At 38.0% G+C, this 25997-nt stretch overlaps 3 protein-coding genes across 13 annotated transcripts; all 3 read left to right on the forward strand.

The window, feature by feature from the left end:
- Positions 1-1121: 1121 nt before the first annotated feature.
- On the forward strand, positions 1122-8185 carry LOC122863280 (bone morphogenetic protein receptor type-2-like). Of its 2 annotated transcripts, XM_044169632.1 has the most exons (12): positions 1122-1265; positions 2489-2674; positions 2892-3056; positions 3412-3513; positions 4282-4308; positions 4405-4508; positions 4625-4846; positions 5033-5147; positions 5661-5818; positions 6015-6171; positions 7048-7184; positions 7332-8185. In XM_044169632.1, the coding sequence occupies exons 1-12, from the start codon at positions 1229-1231 to the stop codon at positions 7446-7448; spliced, it is 1527 nt and encodes a 508-aa protein (XP_044025567.1). In that variant the 5' UTR covers positions 1122-1228; the 3' UTR covers positions 7449-8185. The 2 variants fall into 2 exon arrangements, with proteins under 2 accessions (XP_044025567.1, XP_044025574.1); XM_044169639.1 differs by lacking the exon at positions 4282-4308 and having other exon boundaries at positions 1123-1265.
- A 216-nt stretch (positions 8186-8401) lies between these two features.
- On the forward strand, positions 8402-13075 carry prr13 (proline rich 13). 2 transcript variants are annotated; one of them, XM_044169763.1, is made up of 4 exons: positions 8402-8661; positions 9614-9681; positions 9796-10265; positions 12627-13075. In XM_044169763.1, exons 2-4 carry the CDS (start codon positions 9666-9668, stop codon positions 12663-12665), a joined length of 525 nt encoding a protein of 174 aa, XP_044025698.1. In that variant the 5' UTR covers positions 8402-8661; positions 9614-9665; the 3' UTR covers positions 12666-13075. The 2 variants fall into 2 exon arrangements, with proteins under 2 accessions (XP_044025698.1, XP_044025690.1); XM_044169755.1 differs by having other exon boundaries at positions 8467-8666.
- A 424-nt stretch (positions 13076-13499) lies between these two features.
- On the forward strand, positions 13500-25964 carry LOC122863287 (poly(rC)-binding protein 2). 9 transcript variants are annotated; one of them, XM_044169690.1, is made up of 13 exons: positions 13500-13660; positions 15113-15235; positions 17078-17101; positions 17207-17239; positions 17388-17504; positions 17602-17733; positions 17901-18029; positions 18296-18370; positions 19216-19257; positions 20449-20548; positions 21629-21681; positions 21964-22133; positions 24689-25964. In XM_044169690.1, the coding sequence occupies exons 2-13, from the start codon at positions 15167-15169 to the stop codon at positions 24723-24725; spliced, it is 981 nt and encodes a 326-aa protein (XP_044025625.1). In that variant the 5' UTR covers positions 13500-13660; positions 15113-15166; the 3' UTR covers positions 24726-25964. The 9 variants fall into 9 exon arrangements, with proteins under 9 accessions (XP_044025625.1, XP_044025632.1, XP_044025642.1 ...); XM_044169697.1 differs by having other exon boundaries at positions 20476-20548; XM_044169647.1 differs by having other exon boundaries at positions 13501-13660; positions 22818-25717.
- The last annotated feature ends 33 nt before the right edge of the window (positions 25965-25997 follow it).

The raw sequence follows: 25997 nt of genomic DNA on the forward strand, positions 1-25997 counted from the left end.
AGTGTGTGTTATTGTTGGTGATCTTCGAAATGAATTGCATGCATTAAAGAGTGTATCCAATAAAAAACATGTCTTCCAAAACATACAAAACATATTTGTTTTATGAAGGCCCATCTCTGCCAGTTAAAGGGGGAAAATGGGTGAAAAGTAGAAAATATTCATGGTAAATCAAAATTATGAGATTATAAGTCAAAATGTAGAAATTATAAAAATGTTTAAATTTGACTTCAAGTTAAAACTGATACACAATATGAGATTGTAATTGGCAGTCATGCTAGCAGTTCTTTGAGGCTGAGCTAAATGCTAATGTCGGTGCTAAAGTGATGATGTTTAACAGGTATAATGTTCATGTTAAGCTGAGTCTGATGGGAATGCCGTCAGTTTTGCAAGGAATTGTTCATAAACCAAAGTATTGTACACATAAATTTTGACCTGATGATGGTGCAAGAAGAAAGGTCAGGGCATCACCAAAGGATCCATCCTTCGTGGGGCAACAATTTCTGTAGGCTACCAAATTTCATGGCAATCCATTCAATATGTGTCAAAACATTTCACTCAAAGCCACAAACGACAACCTCATGATGGCACCAGAGGAAAAGTCAGTGGATCACCAAAGACTTACAAAGTAATTCAAACTATTTCATACTTTTGACCTAGTAAAGCTCATAATTGTGACTCAGAAAGTCACAATTGTGACTTAATATATCGTAACTGTGATTTACAAAGTCATAACTTTGATTTAGAATCTGATCATTTTGATTTAGTATGTGCTGATTATGGCATATAATCTAATTTTGACTTAATATGAGTATTTATTATTATTGTGTTTTTAATATTTAAGCTATTCTCTTTTTTTCCTGGCATAATTGGGGTTTCGTATGTTTTTGAAGGACTATAATAAAATGAGGCAAAAGACAACAAAAAAAAAAACAATCAATGGATGTTGTTACTGACCCCAGTGAATTTGTCTGTAACCTCTTTGCTTCTTTGAGTTTACCTAAAGAACTGAGTCAGCTGCAGACAACACCCCACTTGAATGCAGATTATATTCCTTAACAGTGGGAGATGATAATGTTGATAAATGTATTCCCACAGACAGACAGTATGTACTCTACATGCAGGTGTGTGGCAGTGGGAGAGATGCTTCGAAACGTGGGAAACTCCTCTCACGGTCCCAGGACTGATAAATACTCACTCCCTGTGTGGCCGGTCTGGGCTCAGAGTGACCATGATTCTGCAACAGTGGCGACTGGTTTTGGCTGTGGGTGAGTGCATTCGCTTTTAAAAAACCTCTCCCTCCTTTGAAGCTCTGAAGCTACATATGTATGTGTTTCTTTCTGTCTTGGTTTGTTTTCCATGTGAATTGTGATTGATTAATGACCTCTAATTTTGAATTTGATAGCTGTTAGTAATGAGTTGCTGTGTAGCTGAAGCATTGTATAATGTGATACTGACGTGGCAGTTCAGCAGGAGTGGGCCCGCTGTAACTCCTAACCATCTATCCATCTATTATGTATAGATGCGTATCCTTAGAGAGTTGTACGGGGGGCTGGAGCCGATCCCAGCTGGCGAGAGGTGGGGTACACCCTTGACAGGTCGCCTGCGACTGCGATACAGTGCCAACCAACTGTACAAACCAGATTTTAATCATGCAGGGAAATTGTAGTTAGGAATATGTCTACCTCCTTTGAGTCTTTTTTTTTTTTGCCTAGAATTAATGCTGCATGGGTCAATAAATGCATGACCCTAAATTCCTAAAAAGTAAATACAGTGTAAATACAGTGCTGATAAAATGTTCCTGGAAAAGGTGTTTCTTTAGTGGATCATATCACCTGCATCAACAAGCATCAGGGAAACACTTGAGGAGAACAGATGATTTGAACAGTAATTTAGAGTTAACAGCAGTGAGCTATTGAGTGCAGAGGTGTTGCAAGGAATATTATGGTTTCTGATAAGATGCACATTTGGATTTCGTCTTGACTTACCCACGTACAAATGATACAGGACCAAGTCATAATACTATATCGACAAGCAAACCTTAGACTGAGCTAAAGTTTTCACAATTTGAAAGGTACCTCCACTTCAGGTATTCAGCAAGTTTAATTGTTTCAGCTTAGTGCAACTGAACTCGTTTGTCTGTGTAAATAAATACGATAAATGTAATGATATTATAAGTGATATAAATCCTCTTGTCACAATAGAACCATCACCAAAGAAGGTCAGTCTTAGATACTCTAAGACTTAATGATAAAACTGTTGCTTGTAGTTAAATATTGACATTAAACAGGCATTTAGGCAATATTGATAGTCAGAAAGACAAACTGTGAGTGCAATAGTACACAATAAGCTTAAGATTCTTAGTTTGCTAGCATTTTAGAGTACAAGAGTCACCATAAAGCCCAGATCAGAACCCTACTGTTATAACAGTAGAGAGAAAAGGTCATTTTTGCCCACATCTACAGCAGCTGTTTGTTCCTCCTCCTCCCAGAATGCATCTTGATATGTATCTCCAGCCAGTCTTTTCCAAGACGGTGTGCATTCCAAGTGAGTCCCCAGAACAACAAATACACAACTGCTGGCAATGTGAGTGGGTCGGTGCAGCTCTGTGAAAACACCAAATGTTGTGTGGGCTATTTTCTGATCATCGATGGCAGGCCGGAGGTTGACCTTCTCGGTAAGAAACCATAAAACTAAGATATTTGGACTAGTACCTCTGGACTAGTCTGCATGGTCTGGATTCTGTTCTTGTAGTCAGTGATTTGAAATCTAATCAAATTTACCCAACTGTTTGCTGAAACTGGTTAATTATAAATATAGGTGAGTCTGCAGGCTTATTAAGGTTTCTCATGTTTTTATAACTGTCTATTGTGTTACTGATTTTTCTGTTGCAGCTTGTGATATGGCTGAAAAGTCTTGTCCAGATGCAACCTGCATGGCACAAACACGCTTCAACGGTCGCCTCATTAAGTGTATGTGCAACACAGACCTCTGCAACAGCAACATCACTTGGACCACAGAGTCGGAAGAGCCTCGACTCACCTACTCTTATTCTGTTGGTATGATACTAATAAGATTGCTAACTATTCATTGAATATCACTTGCAACCCACATAGTGATAAAATAATATTCTGACATTATACCAGAGCAAGGTATTTTCTTTTCTTTTCTGTTATCATTGTTTCTAACTACGTCTATTTTTTACCCCCTTAACCCCCCAACCTGCCCTCCACCCATATCTAAACCACCTAAGACTCCCCTTTAATTTTAAATTATATGTTTGCTCTTTTTTAACATGCTATACTCGCTTAATAACAAAACATTTAAAGTAATAAATATCCTTGATTGACTTAAAAGGGGTGTTATTCATCATTCACAGATAACACTAACATACACTTTTTGTTTTCTTCTTAGATGAAATAGTGAAAACTGCTGTAATAATTCTGATAGGAACTTTGCTAATCCTGTGCTTCATGATCTTTGCTGCCAAATGGAGGAGCCTCAATAAAGAGAAAAGTAAGGACCTTTTTGTCTTCCGCTTTAAGATAGAAATGCAAAAATTACATGAATTATTTTCACTAAAAATCTGAGTTTAATTTTCTTTTCTTTTTTTTCAATTTGACTGGTTACTTTAAACAACAGTGGAAAGTAAATTGTATTTGACTGTCCTGTTTGCAGTATACATTATTGTAGCAGTATGTCTCAACATCTGTTCTTGTCACAGTGATCAATGACATGATATAAAGGATATCCTTTTGTTGTTATTGCTAATAATGTGTTGATTTGCCTTCCTGAATAAAGTAGCAGAAAGTGGAAGTTAAGATAGAATAAATCAAATGCCTTCACAGCGAGTTAACTGTTGATGTCTGCAGGTGTTGAATAAGCACACACACACAAGATGAGTTTATTGTCTTGATCCCTCAGATTTAGATAACAAACGCTGCCACATTACTGCTCATCGTGGGAAGATGGAGTTAAAGTTACAGCCCCTGAATCATGACTTTCAATAGCTTAGAATTGGATTCAGATCAGACAGGCTGTGTAATTGTTACCATTAAAAAGTTTAAAAGATAGTATTGTTCTGTATCAAATACCCCTCTGCTCAAAGGATTAAAGAAAAACATTCTTCATGTTTTCACATTTTCTAAACTCAGATTCAGTTCTCATGATATCTTTGTTTGACCTTGGAACTGTTTCATTCTCTCTGCTGGACTGACCTTGGTGTTTATCTCTACGGTTACGCTCCCTTTTACCTCTGTTCTTTGTTTGTTACTCTTCAATCAGATTTCATTTCTGTGGCATTTCAGTCAGGCAAGTTTAAAATTAATTGTGACTTTATTAAAATGTCAGATTATCTTCAATGAGTGTGTGTTAATTACAAGACGTCTCTACTTTCATTATTTTTAGAGGAGAATCCACCCTCCCATGATGATTACAGTGTCTCGCGACTGTGTTCCTGCCAAACAACAAAAACCTCTGAGATTGACATTTCTAACATTGAATTCCAGCAGGTATCAAATGGATTTATACTGTGTGGTCAGCAGTGTGCAAAATATTGGTAAATCATACAAGGTGATATATCTTACCATGTACTGTTATTTTATTGGAATGTTCATACCTTTTTCAGATTGTGGGCGATGGGCATTTTGCAACAGTTTGGAAGGGGAAATACCAGGGATCCGTGGTGGCCGTGAAAGTTTTCCCTGCAGCCTGGAAACAGAAATTTACTGCAGAGAAGGAGGTTTATGAGCTACCACTGATGAAGCATGCTGGGATTGTCCACTTCCTGGGCACTGGGAGGAAACCGGATGGAGGCAGTTGGCTTATTGTCCTGCAATTTGCTGAATATGTGAGTGGCAACCAGTTGTTAAAGGAAAATGAATTATGCATTTTCCCATTTTCTGAGAGATCAAAAGTTATTCAAGGAAAAAGGAGAAGGAACAGAAGAAAGTTAGTGTAGGGAAGCAAAGAAACTGCATAAGGAAACTCTGTTAACGCTCTTGGACATAAATAACCGGCTTCCCTTTGATTTCAGGGTTCTCTCCACTCCTTTCTGTGTAAACACACCACCAGCTGGATGTTGTCACTGAAGTTGTGCCAGTCTTTATCGCAGGGACTTTTCTATCTCCACTCTGACCTTCACAAACCAGGTATTGGCCAGAATATTACTGTGAACAAATGTGTGTGTGTGTGTGTGTCGCATGTCCATGTTGTAGCCTACCTGTGTAGAAAGCATGCCTCTACTATCATGTGGGTGTATGTGCACATTGTAGCTAAAATTGCAAATAATGACTAATCATTTATAATTTGATTGAACTGTTGTTGTCTAACAGAATAAAATGCATTAAGGTGAGTATTTTTCAGGTGTGTTCTGATTTTTAAAAAAGCATAGGGCTGCATACAAACAGCTGATATGTTACAGAGATTCATAATTATAAACATGAAGCAGGCTTCACAGTTAAACATAATTTCAGAGGAGGAGGCATTTGAATTATTCTGGTTCAGTGTGGCATCTGTCATGTGTAGTGGCTGCACATCTTGCCAGGCATTGGGAGGCCGTTAGGCTTTATGAATGAAGTGTGAGTCTGTCTTTATCAATAAAATCCACTACAGTTAAAAATCTGAATCTTCTTATTATTACAAATATGTGTCTTTTCTTGCAGATGTGCATAAACCTCCTGTGGCCCACAGAGACTTAAGCAGCTCCAATGTGCTTGTGAGAGCAGATGGTACCTGTGTCCTGTGTGATTTTGGATGCTCCACCATCCTGCGTTCTTGTTCAGGACATCGCCACTGGCAGAGTCACGCAACAAACATGGAGGTGAGATTCAGGTGGAGCCACATCTTACTATTGTTAATTCACAGTACTCTGAAATCATAGAACAGTGAACGCATCTCATAAAAAAATAACACGGCTGCTTTTGTGGTCATCATTTCACCTAAATTAAATGAAAACTTGTATAGTGGCAACATCTAATACATAGAAACAACCAATTTGCATTTCTATCCATCTGCAGGGTCATGCTCAGTTGGGCACGCTGCGCTACATGTCCCCTGAGATCCTGGAAGGCTCTGTAAACCTAAGCAGCACCAGGTGTCTCATGCAGGGGGACATCTATGCTTTGGGACTGCTGTTGTGGGAGATCTGGATGCGCTGCTCTGATTTATTTGAAGGTAAACTTCTTTGATCAGATAGACAAATAGATACACATACATACAGTACATACTGTATATACATGCATATATACATACATAGATAGATAACTAACAGATTCAATAACTAAAACAGACTATATGTTTGTTTTTGTTTTTTTTAATTAACCTTGGAAACCTCTTTTTCAAGGGAGACCTGTCCAGGATGGCAGAATAAAAAGTTTCAGACAGGACAATATAACATTATGCACACAAACAAAACAATACTAAAAACCAGGTAACAATGTTATGAAGGCTAAAATAAGCTAAGAACAGAGAAAATTACAAAAACAAATAACAATACCAAGAAGGCTAAAATGAGCTTAAAACAAACTGAGAATAGAGATTAAAGATAGGACCAAAATATTAATATGTATTGCATATATGTAAAATGATAGTCCAGTCCAGTAGTGTACTGTACATTAATTACATTACTGTACTTCTTACTGAAGGTTAATGAAGAGTGCGAGACATTATCCAAGATGTTTAACAGTTTGTATAACGTCCTCCTCTCCACTACCAACTCTGAGGTAGCCTGAGTAATCATGAAAAGCCATCATTAATTCTCTCCACCCTTAAAAATGCTGCTGCAATCCACAGAAACTCTTCATTTAGGTCTAACCATTCTGAATTCTGAAAATTGCTACACATCATAATAATTCATCAAAACTAATAAACATCACATCAGTCAATACTGTCAGGTTTTCACAGTTTCTGTTTTTACTTTCCTTTGAGGTTGATCTGAGTGATCAGCTGCATCTCTGTGCACTGTTTGGATACACTTTATCTACAGTATGTCGTAGTACTAAATGGATGTTAGAATTCATACAAATCTTAACAACAAGTCTCCATCTGCAGGCAGTATTGTACCACAGCATCAGTTGCCTTATGAATCTGAGCTGGGAGCCAATGTAACATTGGAGAGCCTCATCCTGTGCGTGTATCACATGAACAAGAGACCCTCCATACCTAAACACTGGAAACTGCTAACACAGGTATTCTCACCAGGTGCCTCTTACTTGAACATACAGTTTTTGTATTGGCTAGGTAGCAGTAAAAACAAATGTACTGGATAGCTCATCGTGAAGATATTGATGATACTGAGTTTGTCAATGTATTGACTAAATCTTCATAACTTTCAGGGATCTGCACTGCAGGAGCTCCTGACAAATTGTTGGGACTGTGACGAGGACGCCCGACTGACTGCTCAGTGTGTTGTGGACAGATTAGTCTCTCTTCAGTCTTGTTACTCTCCATGACTTTTTTGGTTGTAATCTACACACATATCAAGAATTTGCATTGTTCTCTTTGTGTCACTGCTGTTTATCTTGTCAGTGTATTTTCATCAGTTTGTACTGTATAGGTAGCCTCTTGACGTACACATGTTTCCATTACTCTCTTTCTTTCTATTAGATAGTTACAACTGGGTTAATGAATTGTAATCCATAGAAAAGTTGAAAAGCATGTCCATAATGATATAATGGGAATTATTGTTTTTGAGAGAGAAGAAAAAGAAATGTTATTCCTTCACTCTCAGCAATAGGTTTGTTTGTTTGTATTACTTGCCTAATTTCATGTAACCATGACATAATTTTGTTTTTTCTATTTAAATAATAATAATAATTGAAAAATACTTACAACTACTAGTTTCACTTAAAGTAATAGGCCTTTTTCACAGCAGACATTTTGACTTGTCAGAGCAGAAAAATTAGGTGGAACAGGTGGAGCTAATACATTAATGATGGCTCTGTGACATTTAAGTAGTCCAGTGAGCCAAGCCAGTGAGCAAGCATGCACAACATGCCAAATTGTCTGCTGTGAAAAAGGCCTTTACCTGGACCACCCAACTAACATATCTACATCGCATGCTGCCATCATTACTGTCATTAATTGCAGCTGTGCTTTCCCCAACATGACATGTCAAAATGTCTGCTGTGAAAAGGCCTATTGGTCGTTGTAAAAAAAATAATAATAAAATAAAAGAAGAAGAAAACAAGTTGCACATTGATTGTTTTTTTTTATGTAAGTGAGCCAAAACAAATTATTTTGGTCAATATCTTTGTTTTTAGTTAAAATTAAATGTATTAAAGCTGTAGAAAGCCCTGTGTTGTATGTCCAGCTGTTTACATAACTGTTGATCCATGAGGTAATAGATTTATGTGTGAGTATGAATCATAGTCATTTAAAGTCAGGTGTGTGTGTGTGTGTCATGGCTCCTCCCTTTAAAGTATCACTTACAATGGCTGGCAGTAAACATCATCAACTCCATTATCATTATCTTTTGTACAAACAGAAACACGTAGATCAACTTTCAATCCAAAGCTTGCTGGACTTTTGCCATTAATGTGCGTAGCCTTTAACAACGGGCGTGTCTTCCCGGTGCATTTTTTGCTGCTTCCGTGCAGCTCAATGCGGAAGACCAACAGGGAGCTCACAATTCCTGATACATTTGACCGGACCCGAGGCAATTGTGTAAGGTAAACCTATGAAATCTAGCCATTGACAAACACTGACTATAAATGGCGTGTGGGGAACAAAAAATCTGAAACTACAACAATCAGATGATTTAGACCTATTTTTGTTGTGATCTGTGTCATATCATACCTGTAATGGGGAGTTAAATGGAGAAAGTGTTGCGAAATTAGTGGTGGTTGTTGAGGGATTTGACCACAGGTTAGACATCATGTTATACACGTCATGACCTGTGATACGTGCATTTATGTAGTGTGTCTGAAAATGACTAAATAATGTTAGCAAAGGGTATAGTTTGTGATTCTGTCGTAATAAAGTTTTAAAACAAAGTAAGTTCAACTTTCTTAAATGTAAGGTTCATTGCAGTACAACTGGCAACTGAGTGTATATGTATATATCACACCCATCGTTAATTCAACCAATAAAATCCCGTTTTAGAGCAAATCTAAAACTCATCGCAAATTGTGACGTTCTTAAAATTCATGTAGTATGGTGGTCATCACATTTTCTAAACAGTATGCTGAAATAATTAGTCTGTTAATGATCAACTTATTGACAGAATATTATTCATCAACAATTTTATAACTGATCTTTTAAGGTTAATAAATGTGAGCATTTGCTGCTTATCTACATTCAATATTATTGTAAGTCAAATATCTTTGGGTTTTGAACTTTCTTTTGGACAAACCAAGTAACTAGAAGACATCTTCTTGACCTTTGATACTGTTTGTCCAGAGTATTTATATCATCTCAGATCAGAAACGCAGAACTGCATTGTTTGAAAATAATTTATGGTGACTTGTTTGATTTTGATTAAATCAAACCCCACATACTGAATTATATGGTAAGATAAAGTGTAGTTACACACTTAATAAAAGTTACTTTTTACATGTGATGTAATTTTAATTTCAATTAAATATTCATTGCATTTACTTTCTCACTGTTTCCTCAGGATTTTGAGTGAGACCTAAAGTGTTTGACTTGTCAGGTCAAAAAACATAACCATGTGGCCAAATCAAGGTGGGATATCATACATAACAGCATATATTATTATAATTATTTTGCCTTAGGCCTGTTTTATAATATAGGTGTTCTGAAGTATAAGGTGTGAATGTGTGCTTTTATGTATATCAGGTCCTCCCCCTCCAGTGGGCCCACCAAACCCTGCCTACCCTCCTGGCTACAACCCTGCATATCCTGCTGCACCTCCAGCAGGAGTCTACCCCCAACCTCAACATCCAGCATACCCAGCTGGCCAATACCCAGCTGGTGTGAACCCAACCATGGTACCAAATGCACCACCAGGGGCGATGCCTTATGGAGCTCCAGGACCTCATCCTTATCCCATGGCTCCAGGTGGATATCCAGGAGTACCTCCTGCAGGTGTTCACCCAGGTCCATACCCACACTCTCCAAAAGGGGGTCACCATAAAGGCCACCACAAAGGTCATCATCATGGAGAGGTATATCCCATGCCTGGAGCACTGGCCGGAGGAGTGGCAGGAATGGGAATGGGGGTGGTCGGACATAAATCCCAGAAAAAGATGAAGAAGAAGATGAAAAAAGAACATAAGGGCAAGCATGGGCATCACAAACACGGCAAGGTGAGATTGGGTTTGAAATATTAATTAATCGAAATATTATCGAAATCGCACTATGGTCCAGTGCAATATTCAAATCGCAGAAGCTGCAATTTTTAGATAAAATGTGTGACAAAACAGCATTATAATGAAGTACTGTAGTGCTGCAGAGATGCCCTGGCCTACAAATCTTGTTCTCCAGATGTAAGAAAACTTGTTTGTTTGGTACAGACCCCAACAAATGTCACATTATCATGATTTTAATAGTTTTTTCAGTGAAAATTAAAATTGTGATGCAAAAATGATCATTCCCACTAATCGCGAATCATTTCGCAATTGTAATATCTGTCAAAATAATCGCAAACCATATCGTACAGCCCTAGTTCGAAAGATACATCATGTAATAGTTGTTTAAAATGGCCCCTCCTGCAGGTGAAATATTAATGCCAATACTAGATAAAAAGAACTTGAACCTGCCTACGCCACTCAGCCCCATCTTACAGTAATTCAGTCAGTGCTGCAAACACACACCTTCACCAAGCAATATAAAAGCAGTCATGACTCAACGAGTCCAAAGTGCAGCACAGCTAAAGAGACACAGTACTGTTGGGAATCAACGTGGTTTACATTATACTTGAAGGGGGATATATTATAATCATTCAAATTAATTATATTGCCATGACACATCAAAACAAACAATAACCAGTCACAAGACTGTATTATGAAACATAATGGCTTGTATGAGCACAGACAAAATACTAGATTATAAATAGTAGTTACTGAAAGTAAAGTTATTTGTTCTGTACACCCTTTGTGGTAAATATAGTCCTGCCACTACAGATTATTTTTATTGCCGCATAATCAATTAATCGTTTGGTCTGTAAGATGTTAGAAAATAGTGAAAAATGGGGCCCAAGGAGACCTCTTCATACTGTAATGCGTCCTCTGTCAGATCAACTGTTCTAAACCCCCAAATATTCAGTTAACTATCATATAAGACCATTAAAAGCAAGAATCCTTAGCATTTGAAAGGTTAGGACCAACAGATTTTTGGCATTTTTCCTTGAAAAAAGACTTTGGATAATCGATTTGTCAGAATTGATTTTTCTGTCAATCAGCTAAATTATTAATTGTTTCAGCTCTATTTTAAATATTTCTGCTTTGGGTAAACATTTACAGAAAGGAATAGAGGAAGAAAAGACAACATGAAACTATATTAAATTATAGTAATGATTCATAATTACACGCCTTGATTAGTTTACCACAACAACACCTATCAGATAATCAGTTACTTGTTTTAAATATGATTTAGGCAGATGTGGCATTTTAAATGTATTTCATAGTATAAAATATTTAGTTCACACTTAGTATGCTACATAATGCCACGCAGGTTAAATGATACTCAATTTTTCCATGCTAGAATTATATAAAGTAGTTGAAATCAGCATCAGCTTTAAGGCCACTGATATAGTGACTTCTAAAGACAGCTGGGAGATTTATACAAGACACAGCAAGTGGGTTTGTGAGCCAAAACACAGCTGTGACCTCTTCTGGAAAACACACCTTCAACTCATCTTAAACTCATCTTAAGTATTGCTATGCAAAAGCCCCATTAGAAACCAATGGGCTTCGCCTTTCACAGGTTCAGCTGAGGTCCACATGTTCTGGTTCTGAGTAATGGAGGTGAGGTATTGGATTTATTTTAGGGCTAGACTGGCTTGAAATTGTTGAATATGGCTGAGCCTGAACAGTGACACCCCATGCAAGCACTTACTTGCATCTCACTTCTCTAAAGAAAAACCCAAAGCACAACTGACAAATAACATTTAGCTCTTGTTCCTATCAAGTTTATGCACTTATTTCAAGTTGGTTTGGATAAAAGTGTCTGCCAAATTAATTTAATGCAATTGAGTGGATCTAGCAACAGATCCTAGATCTACATTTTTGTCTAGAAGAAAAGTTAATTTTATGGCCCAGGAAAAAATACAGTGCAAAGGTTAATGCATGGAAAATACAGGGATACACAACAAACCAAACCAGAAATATACACATTAAAACTTTTGATCTTCTGAGAAGATTTTATAGGCAAGATGTAACTGGAAATCCATAATCCATTATAATATATGAAAACAGACTTGTTGTTAGTGACCACACGTGAAAATAGCTTGATGATAATAACATTCATTCCACTTCACATGACCCTGTCTACTTTGTAAATAATGAGGCCACTCCCAAACTTTCACCTCGTCCATGAAGACTTCACTGCAAATTTTGCATTTGTAAAATGCAGATTAAATAAAACATTTGTTGTTTGTGTTTTAAAGCTATAATTTAAAGTCTATTAAAATATGAATACATATATAATCTTTCTCTTTTTCTCCACAGTCCTCCAGCAGCAGCAGCAGCAGCAGCAGCAGTGACTGAGACTGAGGCCAGTTCAAGACAAGGTGTTTACAGAAATGCTGCTTTACAAAAGGGCAACCTGACTATTAACAATAAACACACAAAAGTAATATTTATCACTTTTAATACAATTTCTGGAAAAATGCAGTGTTTATCATATCTTGCATGGCCTATTTATACCAGAAATGAATGTTGCTGTGAAAATCTCCACAGCATTTGGCTGTTTTTTCTTTTCTTAGTAAGATTAACCTAGAGGTGGAGAATGATACAGATATCAGTGTATTTATTTGTGGGCTATTATTTTTTTGTGTGTCTAATTTTATGTTCACTACTGCACATGACTGCATTACTTTGTATCTGCACTAATTGTAATCAGGGTATATATAAATGGCCTTAATTAATGTTACTCAATAAATAGATGTAAATGAAAAGTCTAAGGTGAGTGTGTCGTCTTCAAACTGGTAAATAATTAGTTATAAACTGAGTAGCAATTCACTTTGCGCCCACTAGTGGCCGTATAAATAAGTAATTTATTACAATTTGTAAATTTTAACATATTAGAAACACTGATAAAGCATAAGCATATTTGATAATGAATGTTTAAATACATGTAAAACACGTTGGCCGTTTCTGTTGTGACGTTTTAAACCAATGCAACAGTGTTTTTTTTTATTGTACGCAATAACTTATTTTTAAATGATATCCTTTAATCTGCCATATTGTAGCATAATCTCCCACAAATGTGCTGCTACAACTTTTTTTTGTTGTAGACGTGATTTTGGGGCATCTTCGGGTCGAATTCGGGATGGGGGTTTGGGTTGGGTGAAAGGGGAAAGTTCAGAGGTGATCATTTTGTTGTCTTTGTGTAAAGGAGTGGAGCTCGATCTCACATTACTCTTCCCTCTTCCCCGAGTCCTTTCTAAACTCTCCCCCGGGTTTCTACCCTCCCGAACCTCTCCCCTTCTACCCTTACAACCCCAACCCTCCCCCCGATCACTTACCAGCACACGAATCAGGTAAGTTTTATTTGGATGTTTGATGTTTTTGTATATTTTGGTATGATCAGAAGTAGCGGAAAGAAATCGCGCCCAGCAGCTAGCGGCTGCTTGTGCAGCATGCTAACAGGCCGCATGATGATGAGCACGCAGTCTTCGTACAGAATCATTTAGCTAGCTTAGCTAGCCGCGGGGAAGTTTGATTTTAATGTCGCTTCAAAAAATGCCGTCTGCTGTTTAGCACCTGTAATTAATCAAATCAGTACCCAACTACCATGCCATAAGGGCTGATATTTGGTCAGCTATTAATAGCGTTGAGTAATTAAGCTAACTAGTTAGCTTTGCTAAGTAGCGCACACATGCTTCATTCATTTCCCAGAGCGGTTAGCAAACCAAAATGCTAAATGGCTAACAGACTTACAACAAGAGTTACTAGTTAAATGGACATACTTTAAACTAAACAACACAAACGAAGTAAGCAATTTAATATCTGTTTTTCATGCCGAACACACTTCTTAATGTATTTTACGTAATACAGGTCTAAATGTGGTAATGAGGGAGTAATGGACCGCACATTTGTTGACAAACATGATTCATAGCTAATGATGAAGTCATCGTTAGCATACAAGTCATGTTTTTCAGTTAGCATTGCGATGGATTCAAAGTTAATTTACTTGTTTGATGTCGGATAACTTGGGTCGGAGCAGCATTCAGATGTTTAGAAATAAATGCATCCAACTAGTAGCATGCAGTTTTCACAGAGAAAGTGATCCCTAAGCCGTTTTTTATGATTCATCGTAGTAGTAGTACGCATCAGTTTTCACAAGCATTAACGTTAGCATAAGCTATGACACGGATTTATCATATTATTTTTGAATAGGTTCTTTTTTCTCTTTTTTTTTTTTTTTTACATTTGTCTAATGGAAAACCAAGTATAGTCATCGTATAACAATACACATTTAGCCAAAGGATGTGGCATGGTCTAATGTGATTTAACTCAATTTAGTTTGACATATAATTAATAGGATAATTGCCTAGCAAACTGGGTAAATTGGACCCAGGGGCCGGGGCCTTCAAATGCTTTGTGTAATGCTGATATTTAAATCTGTGACCATATAGTAACATTATATCTGTATGCAGAATTAGAGTTTCTCTATTGGAAATAGGCAGAATCTGCAATTATTTAAGAATTATGAAATCTCAGTAGGTCAGAAAATTGTATATTAGCCAATGCTATGATATAAATATCATGAAGTCTACTATTAACTCACTATGGCCGTTGCTGTAACTTTATGCTAAAGGAAAATATTTAGTATTTATCACTAACCACATGTCTTGTTTGTTATCACTAATCTGCATCCAGGTTATGCTTTGTTGTATTTTTTTTCCTTACTGAGTTCCAATTCAGTCTTGTCACATGATCATCCTTGGTATATAATTTCTTGTCATTGCTATGTCTGTATGTCCCTTCAGATCCATCCCAGTGATCAAAGACCGCAGTTCTGTACGAACAGCTAGGTTGCAGTTATGGACTCCGGTGTGATTGAAGGAGGGCTCAATGTCACCCTTACCATTAGGCTGCTCATGCATGGCAAGGTGAGGTCACCCATCAGCTGCTCGTGTCGATACTCCAATAGCCTATAACCTTATATTTATGGAAATTAAAGTTCCTCTGGGATGTATAAAGCACAGTGATTTGTCTCTGTGATGGGATCCTGTATCTCGGAGTGGAATGGTGTATGGGCATGTTACTCAGTTTGAGCTTTTACATAGGACACCATGTTTGCCTGATGTCTAAATGTGTTATTTTCCAAGTTGGACTCACTTTGCTAAAATATTGATATGTTCCTCTTTGCTACTATAGTGACAGAGCGCAACGCGTCATACTCAAAACAATCGGCTCCACAATATGCAACCAAGGGCAGAAACGCTAACAAAATGCCTGTAGCTAGCTAAAAACATCAGCATGTCAAAGGATTATTTTAGCACCCTATGTCTACCATAGAGGAAAAGGTATATTGAAAAACTCAATTTTGTCTGTGTATCTCAGTGTCCTATCTCCTTGTTGCATACTGTCAAAATGCTTTAGCTTAACTTACAGAAATATAGTTAGCCTAAAACTGGATATTTGACCAATGACAAAATGCTTGCTGCGCATGTAACTGAGTGTCAGGATTCCCCAGCTTTCCCATTTTTCCAGCTGATGCCTCACGTCTCATTGCCTGTATCCACTTTTGTCTTCTTAAAAGCTCAGTTTTTCGGTCCGACAGCATATAAAAACTTAATTCTGGGTTCATTACCCTGTTGGTAGTGCATCCCACCACACAGCACCTTTTAGGAATCTTTCTGTTTTTTGCTAGCAGACCGAAGTAACAAGGAGGCACCTTCACGCAATACAAAGTCAATGGAGAGTAATGAATTGTTGTCCCCTCTGGTGGGGGTGGGACTTAATTGCGCTCTGTCTCTCTTGACTTATTTCAGAAATAATGCACTATTTTACTGAGAGCAGAGTTTACTCCTCAAATCATATCCTTTATTCCTTAAGAAGTGTGACAAATTGAGATGTCTCCCTCTACTGTATTCCTCTCTGAATGATTACAGAGGAGCTTGAAAGGTCAAATTATATTACAAACAGCCATTTCTACATCTCTATCGGACACTTGGTAAAATTTACAACCAGCAGGCATGACATTGCATTTGCCGTTGTCATTAAACTATCTGGCTTTCACGACAGCAGCATAGCCACACATTTGTTGCATCTTGAGTCACACAGTTGTTATTGTGGCTTCAAATGGCGAGATGCCATATGGCAAGAAGCGGCTGCTCAAAATCTAACTTTGACACGTCAGCTTATACTGCAGACATACCAAACTGTGATATGTCCAAAAAACGATCCTCCAAAAGCTCTGCTAGCTCGTAGCATCCTAAAACAGGCCCCAGCACTAGCGAGGCATTAGCAGCCTACAGATACTGTGTGCTTGACTGCATTCTGGATTTCACCATGGTCAACAGCACCATCTTGAGTCTGTGGGATTAGACAGAAACAAAACCTGCCTATGGTAAGAGAGCTGTGGAATTCATAATGAATCAGGCTGTTGGAGTATTTTCCTCAGTTTAAAGACCACCTATTAAACCATTTGTAATGAACTTTGGCCCATTTTGATTAGTGCCTGATTAAATGAAGCATCCATAATTATAATGGATTACATCTAGTCATTGAGGAATTTCTGAAGGAGATGCACTTACAGTGACAACTTTTCTTCTTGTCCAAGAGTTGGGAAACCATATAGCTTTATTTTTTGAAGGTTTTCATTGCCTGATAAAACTAGGCAAGCTGTAGCTAGAGAGGTTAGACGGGTCTCTCAACTCTGTGGTAGTAAAAAATGACAGGTGTAAAAAGATAAGTCTAATGAAACTGTATCTCTTTTCTTATTTTAGGAAGTCGGAAGTATTATCGGAAAGGTAAGCTGCTGTTTAATTGATTGTCTATCATTATTTCTGAGATCTAAGATCTATCTGTTTTTAAGTGGGAATGAGTCTGACTTTGATGTGATTCTCTGTTAATAGAAAGGTGAATCTGTGAAGAAGATGAGAGAAGAGGTGAGGTCTTTTGTTCTTATTTATTTACTCTAATTATGGTAAAGTACAACTGGATGTAATGTTATAATTACTAAGAGGCCACAGTTGGCAGATTTTACTGTTATCCAAATTTCTTCTTTCAATTCCTTGCTTTTTTCTTTGTCTGTAGAGCGGGGCTCGCATCAACATCTCTGAGGGCAATTGTCCTGAGAGGATCATTACTTTGGCAGGTCCAACCACCGCCATCTTTAAAGCATTCTCCATGATCATTGAAAAGCTGGAAGAGGTAGGTCACAACTTATACTGACTAATGGATTCGCAGGTCAGCAGTACCCAGCCCAAACACAAACTAGATTAACCTTTATCTTGATACTTTTTTCCAGGACATAAGCAGCTCAATGACAAACAGCACAGCTACCAGCAAGCCCCCAGTGACCCTACGCATTGTGGTGCCTGCCAGCCAGTGTGGCTCCCTCATCGGGAAAGGTGGCTGCAAGATCAAGGAAATTCGAGAGGTATGCATAGAGAAGAGCATGTAATACAAAACATATGAAACAAAACCAATGCGAGCTCCAATCCCTTCAGTATTAACTGACTGTCACCGTTCTACCTGTGGAATTTAGTACATCAAACACTGATGCACAGCAGGTCTTCTTCTCTCATTTTACTCTGTGTGTTCCAGTCAACTGGTGCTCAGGTACAAGTGGCAGGAGACATGCTTCCCAACTCCACAGAGCGAGCCATCACCATCGCTGGTACTCCCCAGTCGATAATTGAGTGTGTGAAGCAGATCTGTGTGGTCATGCTTGAGGTAAGTGGACTCATGAAAGCAATGGAGCAAATGAAGTGGCAGCTGCTGACCTGTAAATTAATGATGTGAAATAGTGTGATCTGGGCTTGTGGCTGCTGTGTTTTTTAAGATTGTACTTTTTATGTTGCTACAATTATTGCTAGTACTAGCAGTGGTGTACTACATTTGTACTTTAAAAACTTAATTCTAACACTAGTCAGATTTTTCAACAATTATTTAACATCAGTAATGTAATTAATCATCCGTCTGGTTTATCTCCTCTACAGTCTCCCCCTAAGGGGGTCACTATCCCCTACCGACCCAAGCCTTCAGGATCCCCCGTCATCTTTGCAGGCGGACAGGTACATAGAGACATCTTGTCTTGTCATGTCTTCAGAGAGACACAGGATCCCACCTTTTTATTCATGATGTTTTGGGGGGTATTTATTGCTTCAGTTGTCTGTCATTATAGCTTTTATCAGTGTGGGATGAATATTTGTGCAGAATATTATATGCTTGGAAATCTTGATGTGTGACGAATGGCTCTGAATATATTTAACTCAAAGTAAGAAACATCTCAAATGACAGTTAGTTTTGGACAAGACCTTAATAGTTCAGAGTATCTGTGGAGGGGTATTCAAGTTTTGAAAACAGTTGCCACCAAAGCTGCTTATACTAATTGTTTGAAGAGAATATCAACAGCTTTAGTAGTCTGATAACCATACGACATTTGCCCTAGAGGCAGTTTGTTACAGGGCCTTCTCTCTGTGTGATTGCCCAGAATTTGTTTTTATTGTTTCAAGCATTAGGTTTCAGAAGTGCAGAGGCCTGTTTCCCACTATTGTTGGTCTGAACCAAAGTTATTTCTGGTGCTTGTTGGCCTAACATTACAAGGTCTTTTATCTCTCTAAATACTTTTATTTATTTATTTATATATATATATTTAAGTCTTTGAAAGAAAAATTTCTTCCTCTGGTTTTCCTTAATTCCACTATAATGTATCTAAATATTTCTCTTTTCCCAGAAATGTGGAGACTTTGGACAAGACATACATGTTGATATTCTTAAATGATATTAGTTCAAAGTAGGCTTTGATGTGTAGGGGTCTTCAAGAGATATGTATGCATTAGGAGAGATGTAGCTGGAGAGAGAACTTAATCAGAATCAGATGTGAGGCCTATGAAAGCTTTGTTTTCATTTGTTTCAGGCATATGCCGTACAAGGACAGCACGCGATTCCACAGCCAGATGTAAGTGCAGTAGACATTTGACCCCCATCACTCCCACCCATAATTACAACTGTCCTCTTCCAAAATGTGCAACCGCCCATCCTCCCTCCCACCCACCCACGCCTCGTTTTACAGCCTGTAACTGGAGCTGAATTTGCCCCTAATTTTATTTTTTGACCTACCATTATCAGATTTTCTAACCATTTAGAGAGCAGCACTGTTAGTACTTGATGTTTGTATAGTTCCTCATTTGACTGGCAGTCAGTTTTTAATTAATCTGACATTTGTTGTTTGTCTGTCCAGACTCTCCACTGTTCCATGAATAATAATCTGTTCCTGCTGCTCACTCTTTTCTGTTTTTTCCCCTTTTTTTGTTGTCTTGTTTTACATGCTTCGTTCATTAGTCTGTCCCAGATACACACGTGGTTCTTTTTCCCCTCTTCATTAACCCTTCATTATTACTTTGTGCTCTGCCCACTTGTTTCTAGACTCAATTAATCTTTCTCTCTCTTTTTTTTTAATGAGCTTTAGATGTTCCATCAGGAGCATTGGATGTGATAGACCATATATTATTAGTCTTACCTGCCACTGAATATTAGCAACAGAGCAAGGAAGTACCAGTCAGATATAATGTAAAACATGGTAACATTTATACAGTTTAAATTTGTTTATTTTTTTCTAAGGCCCTTAAGCAGTGTGATAACATTTATATAATTTGTTTGTCATTGCTGCAGTTTTTGTTTATTAAAACTTAAATCTGTTTATGAAAGTGACACAGAAACCTGCCATCACTTCCTTAAGTCTTCCCTTACAGCTATAGTGGTGATAACTGGTGATGCTAATTCATAATGCATATTGAGAGCTCCCTTCCTTGTGTATTGTGACTTTGCCCTGACCCTGAAGACGGCGAGAAAGCATTACCAAGAGATGCAGCCTGCACTTTGGAGGAATACCTATTGGGTACCCCACATAGACAAGTCATAAAACACGCTGTCAGACACCAGTGATCCATGTAGAGCTTTGTAAAAGTATAAGAGATCTACACACAACAGTATTGAGTGATGTGTGTGAAAACTTTGTTGTTGGGGGGTTTTGAGGCTCTTTCTGTATCTGTCTGTACTGACTGTGATTTTTTTTGTGTTCTTTTTTTTCCTCTTCCTGTGTTTTCCATTTCCTCCATTTCTCTCCCTGCCTCCTCTCTCACTCTCACAGTCTTCCTCTGCTGCTATCTCTCCACAGCTCACCAAGCTTCACCAGCTGGCTATGCAGCAGAGCCCCTTCCCCATCGCACCAAGCAACCAGGGATTTACTGGTACGCAGCACAACATGGCCAGAATTACAATTGGTTATTTGATACTGTCTCAGAGATGCATTTAACTGTGGATTATGTAATACATTATAATGTAATCCAGTACAAAAACACTACAAACTGCATACCCGATGTGAGGAAAAAGGGGATCTTGATCTTGACAAAGTTGGAATTGGTAAATATGGAATGAGCGCACACCCTGCTATAATTTATTAAAGTGTGCCCTATCATCACAATTATCATATGTCCTTATATTCCTATAATCAGTACAGTTTAATGTTTTAAGTGAGTGATGTGTAGTGAATTAGTGTTGAGTTCACTGTCTGGTACAGCGATATTACTGTACCTGATCACTCATTGTATTGGAAATCCATATCTAGGGCTTCAAAATATATCTTAGGTTGTACAACTCCCCTGTTGGAGTTATTATTATTATTATTATTTTATTTAACCAGGAGTAAAAGACTCATTGAGATTAAAAATCTCTTTTTCAAGATTGTCCTGGCCAAGACTGGCAGCAGCACATGAAGCACAGTTGCAGACATAAGACAAACATAAAACAATTTACAATGAAAACAAAGAACAGATTACAGAATTATAAGATATAAAAACAATCTTCAACATTCAGAACATCTACAGCCAGATGTATCTGCTTTCCAGGCGTTTGGAATCGCTTTAAACGTGTCTAATAAGACCAGCTGCTGAAGATTGAAGTAATTTTGCAACTGATTCCAAGCCGAAAGAGCAGCATACTTACTTGCCCTTTTTCCCAGTTCAGTGCGGACTTTGGGGACAGTCAGTAGAAATAAGTCCTGGAAGTGAAGACAATAGCTTCTCTTATTATTATTATTATTATTATTATTATTATTATTATTATAATATTAATTTTAAGAATTTGGGACTTTTTTAATGCTTATTAACCTCAATACCTTCTGAATTAGTGACTAATAACATTTGATGTTCTGGCATCCAAGCTCTACATACTTCATATTGCAAGTAGATTGATTTACACATTTCGACACATTATTATTATTTTAGTTATTTATATCATTGTTGGTTATCATTTTCTTGTTTGTTTTTCAGGGATAGATGCTTCTGCTCAAACCAGTTCCCATGAGATGACCATTCCAAATGATGTAAGGGATTCAAAAAGTCAATGTTTTTATCACTGTTAAACAGTTAAATTAAAGACATGTTTTCTCATCCACAATTGATTCAACAACAAAAAAAAATGTTAACCATGCTATTTGACTGGGATTAAAACCACAAAAAGTAAATAATGGTGTATGACCACCTTTCCTGTATAAAAAGCGTATTATTCCAAGTTGCAGACTTTACCAGAGGCGTGTGTTCATTTTGTTATTCAGGGTCTATTAAGCATTCCTATCACTTAACTTTGCTGCTCTTCTCCACTACAGCTTATTGGGTGCATCATCGGCCGCCAGGGAGCCAAGATCAATGAGATCAGGCAAATGTCAGGTGCCCAGATCAAGATTGCGAATCCAGTGGATGGATCGACTGACCGCCAGGTCACCATCACAGGCTCCCCTGCCAGCATCAGTCTGGCAGAGTACCTCATCAACGCCAGGTGAGATAATCAGCTATATACTATGTTAGCTCCCAACAGGTGATTCATTCAGTCACAGGCTTTAAAAAAACAACAACATTGCACTAGCTGTGTTACATGTAGTTTCATTTTAAGGCAAATTGTTTGTCTCCATCAGTTCAGTTTGATTTAAATTGTAGTCTCTAAATATTAAAGAAAAAACTTCAGTTACTGATCCGATTTCTCCTAATGTCACAGTACTACAGTAATGCATAAAATAATGAAATAGTTTATGTATCTAATATCAATGCAAGTAATAACTGGCCCACCTGCTGCATCAACTTTTCTAGTTTGGATTTGTGTTCAAATTCAAATTATTCAGTTAATGGTATTTTTTGGCTACTGCTAATCATTACTTTGGTGTTGCTAGCTCTTTGTTAGTCGGCACTTTTGTCTTTTCCCTTATTCTACCCTTTACTTTGCTCCACATCAATCCATCAATAGAGATGTGACGTTTTGTCTCTTTTTTTTCTTATTTAATTTTTGGATTGACACATTCATTTCTAATGAAGTTTTTTGTCTTGTGTTTTGATCACATCCCTGAGTGATTCCCGCCCCACACACACCCCACCCCCACCTACCCCCACCCCCACCCATTGCTCACCAGCCTGCCCTGTGACCCATCCCGACTGTGTTGTCCCTCTCTCCTTGTCTCTCTTTCTACAGTGTAGAGTCCTCTAAACCTCCTCCCTCCTCCTCCTCCTTGAACCCTGAACAGACCAGCCCGTGCCCTCCCTCCACCTCTACTACTACTACTACCACTACTACTACTACTACTACTACCACCACCTCCTCTGCTGCTACCTCCTCCTTCTCTTCCTCCTCCTCCTCTTCATCCTGTGTGGTGCCCCCCTCAGCCTCCATCCCTCTGTCCTTGTTGGCTCCAGGGCCGCCTCCTCCCTCCTCTTCCTCCTCCTCTTCCTCCTCCACTGATTCCCTGCTCCCCAGCTCTCCTGCCTGTGTGTCGAGTCTTCTCAGTCTCAAGCCCCTCCCTCTCCTGGCCCTCCATGTTGTCAGCGGGGCCAGTAACCCTGCACACCCAATTCCCACTGAGCCCAAAATCGCCCCAGAGCTGAGCTCCAAGTCTAAAAGGCGAAGGCTCTCCCCTTACTAACGAAGGAAACATAAGTCATCTACTATTTAAAGTACTGACAATGCTCTTTGTTGTCTGTACCTGCACTTGCTTTTGTATCTGGCTGTGCCATGCCATGCTTACTACAGAAAACAAATGCACACAAACAAGTGTTACACAGCCAGATAGATGGTTGCTGCCATATTTATAAAATAGATATCTGTAGCTTGATTTGGCCTATCTCTTAAAGAAATGACATGTTGAGTGCATTATATTTTTAAATGACTTTGAACTTAGCATGGACAATTAATTATTTCACTGATTTACTGAAGCATTTTTCTCTTTTGTGTAAGCTCTGCTCAGGTAGCGGCTCTCTTTAAGATGTCACATTGTGCTTATGAGAATAGTTTTCTTGTAGTGACTATTGTTAGTGGTCATAATGGAGAGTATATGTATCATGATTTTTGCTTATGTAAGAAGCAATTGTAATTTCAATTCCAAGTAAATCTGCCCTCAGGTATCAAAGGCACCAAACCACCCTTTATTTAGATAATTTTGTTGATATGAAAATAAAAAACATCCAACCAGTTTAGCTTCATTTTGGGAAATGCTTATTCGCTTTCTTGTTGAGTTAGATGAGACAATTAATACTACTCTCATGTCTGTACAGTAAATATGTAGCTAGAGCCAGCAACTGGTTCGTTTAGCTTAACACAAAGACGGGAAACGGGGAACAGCTAGCCTGGCTCTGTCCAAAGGTAACAAAATCCAACTGCCAGAACTTTTTTAAAGATTAGTAATCAACATGTTTTATCTAGTTTGTGTAATCCATACAAAAGCCAAGGTGTAAAAACGACACATGGTTTTACGGGAGTTATGCGTCAGACACTCTCTTGGCCACGAGCGGTTACTTCCTGCAGTGTCGGCTGGTTGCCTAGCAACCTCAAAGTGACGACAAGACTTCAGGATGTTTGATGATTTAAGTATGATATTTTTGTATGTATTAAACAAACAAGATACAATGTGTTCATTAGTGAGCTTTTAGAGGTGCTGTTAGAGCCAGGCTAGCTGCTTCCACCTGTTTCCATTCATTATGCTAAGCTAAGATAACTGGTTGCTATCGATCTTCTCCTCTAACTCTCTGCAAGAATAAATAAGCGTGTTTCCCAAGATGTTGAACTATTTCTTCAAACCAGCTCCATAACCAAACTATTAAGTATCAGTTTGAGATCTGACTCTGTACAGCTGTTGAGAAGAGTTATCAGTGACAACTGGAGCGGCCAAACTGGACTAATGATCTTTTTTTGTTCTAGCATACATTTCCTATTTAATAAATCCAGATGATCTCCGTATCTAGCATTTTATTCTAATAATGTAATGTACAGTAAATGACATTTATCCTGTCTGTCTGATTGCATGCCTTATTCTCTCTCCCTCCCTGCTCTCCGGGTGTCTGTTTCTCCAGGCTTTCCTCTGAGGCCACAGGACTGGCAGCCAACTGATAAGACACTGCATCTGCACTAAATCTCACTTTTTATATCATCGGCTACCATAAAGCAGTCAATGCAACTATCCAACTTAAGAGTTTATATATTATACCACCTCTTCATCATTTGAAATCATGTCATCCGCCTCTGATTTGATCCGCTGAGTTCATTATTTATTTTCTTTGTTTTGGTTTTAGTCAAAAGAAGTAAATAATTAGGTTTTTAATTCCCTTTTTGAGTCGAGTTGGAGGTTTTAATGATTTGTTATTAGACTATCTTTTTTTTTTTCTTTGATGGATCCTTCGCTCTCTTCCCTTTTTTCTTTCTTTGCCATCACAGAGGAGTAGAGTTGGAAAACTCTGAATAGACATATAGATTTAGTTCTGTACAGTCAGTTTTTTTCTTTAAAAAGGAAAAGACAAAAAAGGAAAAATTAAAAAAAAGTATCAAAAATAAGAATAGAGTGACAGTTTTATTCTGTGTTTATATACACGCCCCCTTTTCCTCACCCAGTTCCACAAGTCAGTCAGTCTGTTTCATGTCCATACTCACTTGCTTTAAATATACACAGCATTCTCCCCCTTTGTCACCTTTTCAAGTGCTTGTAACATGGATTACATTGTCACAGAAGACGTTACATAGCTGTACATGCACTGTCACTGATTATATTTGGTTATGACGACAAATGTTCTAACACTCTCAATTGAATTTATCCAGATAATTTAAAATGTGTATTACTACGTGTGTCTTTTACGCCCCTGTACATGTCATTCCTGTTTTTCCCCTCTCCTGGTCCTGAGATCATGTGTTGATATTTTGCTGGGATGGGAGTTTTTTGGGGTTTGGGCTTGGCTCTAGGGATTGGAAGCAGAGGGTTCTCCTCGCTTTTTTTGTAAAGACTGATATATACTAAAAAAAAAAAAAAATAAAAAAAAAAAGTTGGAATATTTGTTTTAAATGAAGGAAATATTTTTTTTTAACTACCAAAGGGGGGATTAACTCCTGGACACAGATCTGTCAATTAAATGTGATGAGGCTGAGAACTGAAATCATTGAAGCTCTGGAACTAGACAAAGAAAGGGTTGTGAGTTAACACTAGTTTCCTGCTCTTTGCTTTGCTCAAGTCAAAATTTATTTTATTTTTTATTTGCAGGAAAGAAAAACTTTTGTGCACGTTTTTGAGACTGTAGACCTGGGTGCCACGACATTGTTTAAAAAATACAGAAATAAAGATGTGAAATGCTCAAACCACAACTTGTCTTGAGAAGTTTGTCACCGTCTGAAGTA

This window comes from Siniperca chuatsi, linkage group LG2 (genome assembly GCF_020085105.1).
Source record: "Siniperca chuatsi isolate FFG_IHB_CAS linkage group LG2, ASM2008510v1, whole genome shotgun sequence".
NCBI classification, from domain to species: domain Eukaryota; kingdom Metazoa; phylum Chordata; class Actinopteri; order Centrarchiformes; family Sinipercidae; genus Siniperca; species Siniperca chuatsi.

Excerpts from the sequence above, each read along its gene's own strand:
- LOC122863280 (XM_044169632.1), top strand. The coding sequence starts at position 1,229 with ATGATTCTGCAACAGTGGCGACTGGTTTTGGCTGTGG. Across the intron at positions 3,514-4,281 it reads GAGCCTCAATAAAGAGAAAA|ATTTCATTTCTGTGGCATTT; the intron begins GTAAGGACCTTT and ends CTCTTCAATCAG. Across the intron at positions 4,847-5,032 it reads TCCTGCAATTTGCTGAATAT|GGTTCTCTCCACTCCTTTCT; the intron begins GTGAGTGGCAAC and ends CTTTGATTTCAG.
- prr13 (XM_044169763.1), top strand. Across the intron at positions 10,266-12,626 it reads GGCATCACAAACACGGCAAG|TCCTCCAGCAGCAGCAGCAG; the intron begins GTGAGATTGGGT and ends TTTTCTCCACAG.
- LOC122863287 (XM_044169647.1), top strand. The coding sequence starts at position 15,167 with ATGGACTCCGGTGTGATTGAAGGAGGGCTCAATGTCACCCTTACCATT. Across the intron at positions 15,236-17,077 it reads GGCTGCTCATGCATGGCAAG|GAAGTCGGAAGTATTATCGG; the intron begins GTGAGGTCACCC and ends TTCTTATTTTAG. Across the intron at positions 17,505-17,601 it reads TCATTGAAAAGCTGGAAGAG|GACATAAGCAGCTCAATGAC; the intron begins GTAGGTCACAAC and ends ACTTTTTTCCAG.